We start from the raw sequence: 12,393 nt of genomic DNA, 5'->3' as shown, positions 1-12,393 counted from the left end.
ATAGGGTTAGCAAGGCTGTAACCTTTACCGAAGCAGACTGTTAAATCTTTCTCCTGCGGAGCCTTTTGGTTAGCAGCCAAGTGCTTAACCACTGTGTTACCAGGACTCCCTCCTTACTTCCTTAGTGCCCTCCAATCAGTAAGGCCTTCCCCATCACTCGAAGTATAAAATTGAAATACCCCTCTGCTGTCCTACGCTCCAAGTCGTCTCTCCCTGATTTATTTTTTGCCATAGCACGTACCAGTATCGACAAACTATATATACTGTAAAATCTGTGAAAGCCAGAACCTGTGTAAGGTGGAAACCTGTCAGAGAAGAAAAACTCAAATATTTTCCACTAGTAGAGAGCGATAGAAAGGTGCTAAGACCACACCCAGTCAAAGACGGAAGATGTAAGAGACCCAGAAAGACAAGGCAGTCCCAGCGAGTTCTGGCTTTCACTGTATTTCTTTTTTTATTTGTCTGAATAAACAGACATACCAAAACATAAACTACAGTGTCAGCTCAGTGACGGTGGGGGACCTTTGTTCCCAGCCATGTCACCAGTGCCCAGGACAGTAGCTGGCACCTGGTAGATGTTTACATTTTTGTTGGATGCATAATGAATGTTCGTTGGAAAACTAGTTAAAATCATAGTAGTTTACAGTACTGTCTTCTGTTTGTGGAATTTGGAATGCCTTGTGTTTGAAATGGCCAAAAGTAAGATGTGACAAATTTGCAGCAAGTGCCTGGTGAGCTCTGGTTTCCAGATGGATGGTACAAGAATTGGTACTTGTACCAGATTTTTTATTTTTTTTTAAGCCATTGAGATGAAAGCAGAGACTTGTACAATAAACCGAATTCCCTTTCCTAATGACCCTCAGGAAACCCTGGTGGCGTAGTGGTTAAGAGCTACAGCTGCTAACTAAAAGGTCGACAGTTTGAATCCACCAGGCACCCCTTGGAAACCCTAAGGGGCAGTTCGTGGCAATGGTGTTTTAAGGGAAATAGTTTTCTGTTGCTAAGAAGGGCCAGGCCCCATATGCAGCCTGATCTCTCAAAGGAGAGATTTAGTTAGTTTACAACTATTGGCAAACAGTTCCTAGCTCCTTCTGATAATGGACTCTCTCACGGTCAGATATAATCCCAAGGGCATTGCTCCTGGTAAGTGTTCATTGGTTAAAGCAATGTCCAGCATAGGTGGCTTTACCCAGGCCAGAGACTTCACTTCAGAGGTCTAAAATCTGCCCTTATCTGTACAGTGGCCTTTGTCAGGTAAGCACACTGCAGTCACTATCAGTGATGGCAACCCAGAAGGAGCAGAACTTCCTCCTCAGGAAGCTCAGTCACAAACAGGGTTTTCTCTAAATTAAACCTGGGGCAACTTGACTTATTTTTAAGTGTATTATGCAATATCAATATGTACAGGAAGTTTTAAACATAATATAATGAGCTAGTACATTCTGCAGACGATTCGACGTATCTGGTACAGTGGACTATCCTACAACCCAGCAGTTCTACTCATAGGCATGTTTCTAGAGCAGTGGTTGGCATCCCTTTCCTATAAAAGGTCCGTTAGCACTTATTTTAGGTTTTGCATACGATACGGTCTCTGTTGCATCCACTCAGCCCTGCACTGAACTCAGCCATTGGAGTGCAGAAGAAGCTATAGAAGTGCATACATGGGCATGTCTCTGTCCCAATAAAACACTGCTGAAGGATACTGAAACTTGAATTTCACATAATTTTCTCGTGTCGTGAAATAATATTTACAAAAAGAAAAACCATTATTAGCACATGCTGTTACTGTTGGGTGCTGTTGAGTTGATTCCAACTTACGGCAACACCATGTGACAGAGTAGAACTGCCCCATTAGGTTTTCTTGGCCGTAATCTTTTACATTAGCAGCCTGGCACCTAACCATTGCACCACCATTCCTAGTTCGTGGGCTGTACGGACACAGGCACAGGCCAGCTCTAGCCCAGGGGCCCCAGTTTACTGACCCCTGCTGTGGAGCAGCACTGCCCAGTAGATCTGGCTGTGATGATGGAAATGTTCTGTATCTGCATCCTCCCATTCAGGAGTGGCTCTTGAGCACTTGAAATGTGGTTAGTGTGACTGAAGAACTGAATTTCTGATATTTTATTTTAGCATGAATTTTAATTTAAATTTAAATCCTGTGACTGTTGTTGTTAGGTGCCGTCAAGTCGGTTCCAACTCACAGCTACCCTGTGTGATAGAGTAGAACTGCCCCCCAGCGTTTTCTAGGCTGTCATTTGCCAGGTCTCCCGTGGAGTTGCTGGGTGGCTTTGAACTACCAGCCTTTCAGTTAGCAGCCAAGTACTTAACCATTGTGCCACCAGGGCTCCTTCTCGTTTGGCTAAAAAAACAAAAACCAAACCCATTGCCATTGAGTCAGTTCTGACTCATAGCGACCCTATAGGACAGAGTAGAACTGCCCCCCTAGGGTTTCCAAGGATCGGCTGGTGGATTCGAGCTGCCACCCTTTTGGTTGGCAGCTGAGCTCTCTAACCAGGGCTCTTCCCCCATGTGGCTGGTGGCTGCTGTGTTAGGCAGCTCAGTGCTAGAGGAACATCAGGGCATGTGGCAACATCAGTCATGGACAGAAGTGTTCATTTGGAGCAGTGTTCATAACAGCAAAAACTAGAATTCTGGCGTATTCACCCAGTGGAAGATAATCATAGTAATTAATAGCAAATATTCCCTGAGTACTCTCTTATTGAAACCCTGGTGGTGTAGTGGTTAAGTGCTGCAGCTGCTAACCAAAAGGTCGGCAGTTTGAATCCACCAGACGCTCCTTGGAAACTCTATGGGGCAGTTCTACGCTGTTCTGTAGGGTCGCTATGAGTCAGAATCAACTCGACGGCAGTGGGTTTGGTTTTTTGGGGGAGGGGGTACTCTCTTTATGCTAGGTAGTATTTCAAGCATGTTGCATGTATTAACTCACTGGAGTCTCACGACTGTGTAGTGGTATAAATGAGTAAACTACCTACAGATGTCAACAAGGGTGAATGAATCTTAGATACACAAGGTTGAGTGAAAAAGCAAGTCACAAAAATCACATACCATACGATAACCAGTTTTTAAACTTTAAAAACAAGCCAAATGGAATAATAGATTGTTTTAGAAATATGCAAATATTAGCTAAAACCATTAAGAAAAGCAAAGAAACTTCTTTGTTTCCTTTGCAGGGAGAGAAGGGTGCAACCTGTAAGGACAGGCACGTCTGGTGAGAGGCAGCTGGGCTCTTTTCACATTTTCTGCTCCTGTAGAGCAGTCACAGGGCAGAATCTAGGTTGACCTGTTAGAACCGTGTTTTCCTGTAGTAAAAGCCATGATCGCTGTAGCATCGCTACAGTTAGTATGTAGCCTGGTTTCAGTTCACATTTAAGCAAATGTTCTTTTAGACGAGGGAATTGTATTTGTTGCCATGGTGGGTAGTTCAGATCAGAAAAACATTGTTATTCACTTCAAGAACAAAGGGTTAAAGTCTCATTAGGGGGAGAGTAATTGGGAGTGTGTCCCAAAACCCAGTGCCATCGAGTCGACTCATAGCGACCCTGAGACAGAGTAGAGCTGCCCCAGGAGTGTGTAGCAAGGTGTATATGGGCTTTTGTGTGAGAGACTGACTTGATTTGTAAACTTCCACTTAAAGCACAATAAAAATTATATATAAAAAAAAAAAGAACGAAGGGCTAGAACCTTTTGCTCCAATTTTTTGTTTCATTAAACTTAATGGTGAGATGAATGTTACCAGAATCGGAGAGAATTTAGCATGAAAATGAAAATCCCCAAGCTGTGAAATAACAAATAGGTGTACTTATTAACTGTTATCAAAATGCTCGTTAAAAAATCCTGATGACACCTGAGGGTGTTAGGAAACATTATAGCGGCATTTCATCCACAAGTTACTGTGATTTCAAAACTATGCCTCGTTCACGGTAAGTTGGATTCAAAGTGGCATTTGGCTACCAAGGACGCACTTTCGGTACAGCAGTACCTGCAGCGGGCTACTGAGCTCTCTGTTAAATGATACGTCAAACTTTTCTATGTAATATTTGCACCTTCGTTTTTTTTTTCCTGATTGTTCCATCTTCTTTCCTGTATTACTGACATGGGTTTATCTTTTCTCCCTTTAGAGAGTTTTGAGGTGACAGTCACCAAAGAAGGTGATAAAGGGTTCTTTCTATCCCTCTTATGAATATTAACCCACTAACTTTGTTTATAAAATTGGGAATCAGCCCTTGAACAGAAGATACTGTCATGCTTTTTTGCCCCTATTTATTCTCCTATTTGTTTCTATTTTTCAGTATATTGATGGAAATTGTATGTAACCAAACCCTTGGTTAGAAATATCTGGAAATCAGACATCCATTTGAACTATATGGATAATACTGTACATTGAAAGAGAAAAGAAAGAACTTAAGTTTTAAGAGAACTTTTGCTTCTTAACAATTTCCATTAGTTTGGGATTTTGGAGGCATTCAGTCATATTTCTACATGAAATGACATTTTGTAAAGTTTCATATGCACATCAAAACATTGACCCCCATGGGCAAGAGTGGAAAAGTGGAAGCTTTTAACTCCTAATGAAGCTCGTAAGCCCACTTTGATGTAGTTAAGTTCTGAGGTGAGGCAGGTTTCTTTTTCAGGTTTGATAGGACAGTCTGAAGGAAAGTCTAGCAAACCCCTCCCCACAGTAGACACTGTCTTAACAGTAGATGCTAGCTGTTGAAATGGATGCCTGAAGAGTTGGTATTTCTACCGTTCTCATTTAGTAGTTTGTTTTGATTCCCTAATTTTAGCCAGGCTCATTGCACAGGAAGACTTGCTTCTTCTGATTTTCTTTTTTTTTCTTTTGGACAGAATGTCTGTAATTATGGTGCTGAACCTATATCTCACGCTTTTTCCTCTCTCGACACGTAACTGTGTGTTTTCGCCTTCTCTCTGGTACAAACCAAAACCACTGCCCAGTTCTCCCCAGTAGCTGGGCAGTCTCTGGGTGTTAACAAGGCCTTGGCTGTTTGCTAATGAGATCGACTTTGACCCTAGAGCCATCCTAAGTACTCCTGTGAAATGCCTGTCTATATTTTCTCTTTCTCTCTTTTGTACTCCTGCATGAATGGATGCAAAGTAAACGAGTTGCTTTGAAAGTCAGAACTCGCTTCTTTTTACTAAAGCCCCCAGAACTTACCCGTGTGAAAGCACAGCGCCCTCGCTTTGTCCACAGCCCTCCAAACCCCTGGCTGCCAAATTGTTATTTGTTTTCTCTGGGGGTTGGTGGGGGGGTGGGGAATATGCAGAAGGCCTCTGTGGCAGAAATGCTAACCTCATCTGCTTTGACTTCCCAGGTGAGATTTGTGGATTTAAAATTCATGGGCAGAATGTCCCCTTTGATGCAGTGGTAGTGGATAAAACCACTGGTGAGGGACTGATTCGCTCCAAAGAGAAACTGGACTGTGAGCTGCAGAAAGACTACACGTTCACCATCCAGGCCTACGACTGTGGGAAGGGGCCCGATGGCACCAGCGTGAAGAAGTCTCATAAGTGAGTAAGCTGGACAAAGAGCAGAAATAATTTACCAAGGAAATGTGTGTATGTGCTTGTGCGTGTGTGTATGTGAAGAAAATGGCAGTGACCTAGCTCATGTCCCCAAGACTTACTGTGTTTTTGAAAGATGAGGGAGAAAATGTTTCTCAGTTGTCCACAATTAGTCTGTAAGCTCTTTGAGGGTAGGAATCACGTCTGTTTTGTTTACCCCTGTATACAGCTCCTAGCAAGAGTCTGGCACATCTTAGGTGTTGAATTAATAATGAATGAATAATTTCATCCTATCGAGTATTCTATTAAAGAAACTAAGACCATATAAGTTGAAAAAGTCTGCTTTTTCCCGAGGAACATATTTTATTGTCACATTTATCTTGCACTGTCAATTCTAAGGGCATGACATCCGTTAGTGCTGTTGAGAATGAATTGGCCTTTGTACCCCATCCTGGGTGGTTTCATGTGCTACCTGCCAGGTGAGAACGACTGGTGGATGGAAAGAATTCTGGCCAAGACAGTAGATTTAGAATTTTAGTCTTTTCTCCACCATTTACTACCCTTTTGACCAAAAAACCAAACCCAACCCACTGCTGTCGAGTTGATTCCAACTCATAGCAACCCTATAGGACAGAGCAGAACTGCCCCGTAGGGTTTCCAAGGAGCACCTGGTGGATTCGAACTGCTGACCTTTTGGTTAGCAGCCATAGCTCTTAACCACTACACCACCAGGGTTTCAAGTCTTTTGACATTAGGCAAATGATGTATTTTGTTGAGTCTCAGTTTCTACATCTACTGAGGAAGGGAGTAGAGATGATGTCACGTAACCCCCATTGTGAGATCAAACCCAGTGGTGCTGCCCTGTGGAGACTCTTAGTGGAAGTACAGCTGGTGTGTCAGTGAATCTCTGCTCATCCTTTCCCATAGTGTGATATTACTGTTTTTCCCTGAAAAGTATCTTATATTGATCAGAGACCTTTTCTGATTCAGAAACAATCCCTGATGAGTAGTCCTTGAAACCTGTCAGCGTTTTTTATTTGTAGTCTGCTCTGATGAGGGACGAAGATGTTCACGTGCAGGGGCTTAGCGAGGGTAATGAGCACCCAGGGACAGTCTGCTTCCCTCCCCCTGCCCCCCATTTCAACATGAACAGACGTCTGTAGCGGCGGTGCATCAGAAACACCTTCCATTCTCTTGTCCAGCTGCCTCAGTCAGGCATCTTTCATGTTTGTGGTGCCTTGGAATGTCATTCTGTGCCTATCTGGTGTCTCCGGGACTTGTGACCGGGGGCAAGTCATTCCTACCCCCCGCAGTTCTGTTCATGTTTGATCATTTCAACGTACCATCATTGTTTAAGAATATGGGAAGCAAGTCAGCATCACCAGTATAAACTAGCCCTACTCAGTCCCAGACCCCCTTATTACTACTTCTAGATTAAAAGATTAAGAGCAGACCAATTGGTCCTTTTGGTTGAAGAAGAAATCATGTCAATATGATGACATCTGTCTAAAGAGTCAGTGTGGAAAGTGTGCATGTGACCCAACAGGGAGAGCCCAAGTAGCAGCTAGGGCTTGGCCTCCCCAAAGCCCTTTATTTATGAGATCAGTAATGGGGTGGCAGCCCAATAATGGGCCTAATGGTCTCACCCTATTCCCTAAGTAGTACAGAACTTGTGTTAACCCTCATCAAGCCTTCCTGTACTTTCTCTTTTTCTACCCATTCTTCCTTTGGCTCTGTTTTCTAGACTTTGCAACAAATTATCCATTTTTAACTTTATAATTAGAGAGGAGACAGATGTCTGATATAGTTTATCTCCCTTCCGCATGCTCTGATACAATGTCCCGTATATTGCTAAAGAAAATCACTTGTCTCTTATATTTGTGATTTTTTTTTATACCAGCTAGCCCATTCTTAGGACCTGGAAGAATCAACACAAATCCCTATTTTAGCCTTTTGTTATTTTCATCCTGAATTTAAAACAATGAACAGTTTGTCACTTTCATGGTATGAATTTCATGAAGCAGGCTATCTGAAGAAGGAAATTTAAAATTGGGTCAGAATTGATACCCTTTGGGTAGACACAAATAGCCTTTTATTTTTTTTCTCCCAGAGCAACTGTCCACATTCAGGTGAATGATGTGAATGAGTATGCACCTGTTTTCAAGGAGAAGTCCTACAAGGCGACAGTCATCGAGGGGAAGCAGTACGACAGCATCCTGAGAGTGGAGGCGGTGGACGCGGACTGCTCCCCCCAGTTCAGCCAGATTTGCAGCTATGAGGTTGTCACCCCAGATGTGCCATTTACTATTGACAAAGACGGTAAGAACAGAGGGGCACATTTTCCCCAGCTGGGGCTCACAGTCTTGGGGCAGACACAGCCCCTTCCAAGCCCGTCAGCTCTAAGCTCATGTTTATATACGGAGCACTTTGTAAGCACTTCAGTGAACCCCACAGATTGGAGACCAGATTTGGTGTGTGTTTGTTTCACATTTAGGTTTTCACTCTGCTCCCAACAGCCACTTCTCTGGCACCCTGAAAGTCTTGTGTTCTCTTGTGAAGCTCTCCTCTTTTTCCTTTTCCACCAAATCAAATGAAAATCTCCCATTTAACATGCTTTTATTATTTTATCTTCTCATCTTTCAGTCACCATGCACCTGAGTAAGACTGACCTTTAGTTCGATTTTTTTTCTGTTCTCCCTTAGATTTGCGTTTTCGGTCTCATCTTGAAAATGAGGGTTTGTACCTTACTGCCACTGCTAGGCCCACCTACATCCTTAGGTAATTGAACAAAATCAGCTCCTTGTAGAGCTTAACTTCTTTATAAGGTTATAGCTTCTTAATATCACACGGGGTCTCCACTGTCAACAAAGTCCAGGGTCTTTGATGGAATTGTGAACATTGCCCACATTTTATAAGAAGTCAGGCATCTGTACTCTTATTTGAGAAGCAGGCGTCTGCTCTAAGTGGGTGGGGTAGGAAATCTCTATTTCTTTAACAAAGTAAATCTTTTAGCAAGAATATTTAGTACGGCTTGTTGTAGTTAACATTTTAATAACAGAATTATTTTGCCTATTTATGTTCTTTTTTATATAAAGTATTAAATCTTAAAGTGAATATAAAACCCAGTGTGTAAAACTGTAAGAATAATTGGAGGTTGAATTATGTGAACTCATTTCTTCTGTTTAAACAATTCTTTTATTGTTGAGAATATACACAGCAGAACATACACCGATTCAACAGTTTCTACCTGCACCATTTAGTGACACTGATTACATTCTTCAAGTTGTGCAACCATTCCTACCCTCCTTTTCTGAGTTGTTCCTCCACCATTAACATAAATTCACTGCTCCCTAAGGTTCCTATCTAATCTTGCAAATTGCTGTTATCAGTTTGATTCCATATAGATTGTTCTTAAAAGAGCATAATGTTCAAGGCAGACATGTTTACTAGTTGAGCTAAATTATTGTTTGGTTTTAAGAAGACTTAGGGGATATTTTTGGCTTAAGGTTTAAAGATTATCTCAGGGCAGTAGTTTCAGGGGTTCATCCAACCTTCATGGCTCTAGGAAGTCTAGATTCTGTGGAATTTAAAATTCTGTCCTACATTTTCCCCCTTTTGATTGGGATTCTTCTATAGACTTTTTGATCAAAATGTTCAGTAATGGTAGCCAGGTTCCATCCAGTTCTTCTGGTCTTATGGCAAAGGAGGCAGTTGTTCATGGAGGCACGTTTAAAGAATTCTTAAAGATGAATTTAATGTGTGTTCAAAGCACGTGTAAACCAGGTTGAGTGTTAATTATCTCAAGCGTAAGTTTATTTCTGCGTCTGTCAGCATTTACAGGTTTACAGCACATGCATTTTATGTTTCAGCATAAGATAACCAAAGTAAAAAACAGTGTGGGTTTTTGTCTTCCCTGCTGTTTCTTTTCTCGGTAAGGATATATAAAAAACACAGAGAAGTTGAACTATGGAAAAGAACATCAGTACAAGCTGACGGTCACTGCCTATGATTGTGGAAAGAAAAGAGCCACAGAAGATGTTTTGGTAAAGATCAGCATCAAGCCCACCTGCACCCCTGGGTGGCAAGGTGAGCTGCATCCTTTTCTCTGCTCTTATACCTGATCTTAAAATTTATCAGCCGTAGAAGCCTACAATGTGAGTTTTGCTTCTTTTCCTCCACCCCAATTTGTGGGCGATACAGGATGGAACAATAGGATTGAGTATGAACCTGGCAGTGGCGCTTTGTCCCTCTTCCCCAACATCCGTCTGGAGACATGTGACGAGCCTGTTGCTTCCGTCCAGGCCACAGTGGAGCTTGAGACCAGCCATATAGGAAAAGGCTGTGACCGTGACACCTACTCTGAGAAGTCCCTTCAGCGGCTCTGCGGTAAGGAGACCCTGTGATGCTGAGCTGGTCGGTCTTTGGTGCAGGCAAGAGAGACCCTTTCCAACAGATAGGTTGGCTGAGGGGCTGACCCACTGTTCGTGTACCTTGGTGTTCATCATGATAAACTATAACAGAGGCTCTTTGCTTTTCTGAAATCACTGTTGCTGCCTTGTTGGCAAATTTTCATACTGGATGGGCTTCAGGGGAACATAAACCCCTAACACTGTTCAAAATGTTATGTGTAAGTACATTTTTCTGGGGAGATGGCCATGACTTTCATCATATCCGTATGTAGGTGTGTAAACAGTTAAGTGCTCACCTGCTAACCGAAAGGTCAGTGGTTTGAACCCACCAGCAGCTCCACAGGAGAGAAGACATGGCAATATGTTCCTGTAAAGATTACAGCCTAGGAAGCCCTATGGGGCAGTTCTGCTCTCTCACATGGGGTTGCTATGAGTTGGAATTGACTTGACAGCACCTAAGAACAACATGAGCCTCCCTCCCCTTCTCCTCCAGGACTGGGAGACACTGATTTGGAGAAAGTAAATATTCCTCCAAGGGTACATTGGGAATCTTCAAAATAGGGATCATATAAGTGCATTTTAGGTCAATGAAATGGGATGTATGTTTAAGGATTTATTTATAAAAAATAGCTAATGCAATAGCCTTTGGCAAACAGGAAGTAGAAACACAAAACTAAAGATACGCACATCAAATTTATAATCTCAACAGAAGATATCACAAACATCGTGTGGGAAAGTGGAGAGACAAAGTTCTTGTGAGTCTGACCCAAAAGATTAACTCTCTCCCTTCAGCTGTGGACGTTTTTCGGTCTGTCCCAATGAGGGAAGCCTGAGATGTGGGCTTCTCTTGTGGAAGATGCAGAGGAAGAGCGTTTTCCTTGCCTGCTGATAAAATACCAGCAACTTCAGTGGCCTCTGGATAAGCAGAAGGGTCTTTGTGTTGCAAGAGCTGCTCAGAAACAGTTCTGCAGGGAGCGTTTTCTGATCTGTCTCATAAGGAGCTTCCTGGTAGCACAGTGGTTAAACACTTGACTGCTAACCAAAAGGGTGGATGGTTTGAACCCACCAGCCACTCTGTAGGAAATCGATGTGGCAATCTGCTTCCATAAAGATTTGCTGCCTTGGAAACCCTACAGGGCAGTTCTACTCTGTCCTATAGGGTTGCTATGAGTTGGAATCAACTTGACGGCAATGGGGTTTTTTTTTTTTTAATCTCTTATCACTAGACTGGTAACAGACTTAAGCAACTGGTTCTCTGACTGAAATTTGTTGTAGGGGGAATACACAAGGGATAAAAAGTATACACTCTTGGCCCATCCTGATGGTGAATATACTAGACTGTTTTGTGGTTCTCAACCTAAGTATTTATAATAATCATGTACCCAAATAAATGTAAGTTTGGAGGTCTGGAGGATTTTCTGATTTAAACTATGCATATAATTATAATGTATTACATAAATTTTCTTTTCACAATACTTTTTATGGTACTAAATAAGCATTCTCTCAGAACAGTTTGACATTAGGAAGAAAATAAAGAATTTAATATCTGAGTATTCACTGTATGCTAGGTACTTCCACATGTGTTATTTCATTGAATCTTCCCAACTGGCCCAAGTAGTTGGTATTGAGCACCTTCTTAGGAATTAATTAAGACTAAGAAGGTTAAGTAGGTTGTCCAAGGTCAGACTTTTAGGAAGTAGCAGAGTTGGGATTCAAACTGAGGTTGTATGTTACTCGCAGGAGCAGGCTGATCTAACCAAGTCATGCTTTCCCTAAGAATGAAGAAGCCAAGGACCAGTGACTGAGAGACTTTGCAGCATCTTTATTTGTAGAAAAATGTAAAAAGAAAACATGAGCTTGGCAATACCTGATAAAAGTTATAAAATATTTTTCATGCTGCTTGACTTAATAATTCCATGTCTAGGAATTTATCCCAAGAGAAGAATCTGAAAGACATACAAAGGTATTCATCAAGGTGAGGTTTGTAATGGGGAAAAGCTAGGAATATACTCAGTGTCCACCAAGGAGATTGATTAAATAAATTATGATCTGTCTGTACAATAAAATGCTATTCAGACAATTTAAATTATGCTAGGAACCCCTGGGTGGTACAAACAGTTAATACACTTGGCTGCTAACCGAAAGGCTAGAGGTTCGAGTCCACCCAGAGGCACTTCAGAAGAAAGGCCTGGTGTGATCTACTTCTGAAAAATCAGCCACTGAAAACCCTGTGGAGCACAGTTCTACTCTGACACACATGGGGTTACTATGAGTCGAAATCAACTCGAGGGTAACTAGTTTGGCTTTTTCGTTACAGAAGACTTATCGGGATAATGTATATTTATCATGACTCCACTTTTATAAATAAATACGTTGTATCTGTATATATTCACAGAGAATATATACAGCTTTGGAAACTGTGGGGCAGTTCTACTTTGTCCTG

General features: G+C 42.0%; 1 protein-coding gene across 4 annotated transcripts in view; it reads left to right on the top strand.

Moving 5' to 3' along the window:
- Positions 1-12,393, top strand: part of CLSTN1 (calsyntenin 1) — a 90,882-nt gene that overhangs the window by 54,781 nt on the left and 23,708 nt on the right. For 2 of the 4 annotated variants that reach the window (XM_049877859.1, XM_049877863.1), the window contains exons 3-7: positions 4,140-4,169; positions 5,352-5,547; positions 7,652-7,860; positions 9,478-9,627; positions 9,742-9,927. In XM_049877859.1, the coding sequence (XP_049733816.1) occupies positions 4,140-4,169; positions 5,352-5,547; positions 7,652-7,860; positions 9,478-9,627; positions 9,742-9,927 (771 nt within the window). The remainder of the gene's footprint in view (positions 1-4,139; positions 4,170-5,351; positions 5,548-7,651; positions 7,861-9,477; positions 9,628-9,741; positions 9,928-12,393) is intronic. The other 2 variants (XM_049877860.1, XM_049877864.1) reach the window with 1 other exon arrangement.

The sequence above is a fragment of the Elephas maximus genome, chromosome 3 (assembly GCF_024166365.1).
Source record: "Elephas maximus indicus isolate mEleMax1 chromosome 3, mEleMax1 primary haplotype, whole genome shotgun sequence".
NCBI classification, from domain to species: Eukaryota; Metazoa; Chordata; class Mammalia; order Proboscidea; family Elephantidae; genus Elephas; species Elephas maximus.
This window is presented reverse-complemented; position numbering and strand designations above follow the sequence as displayed.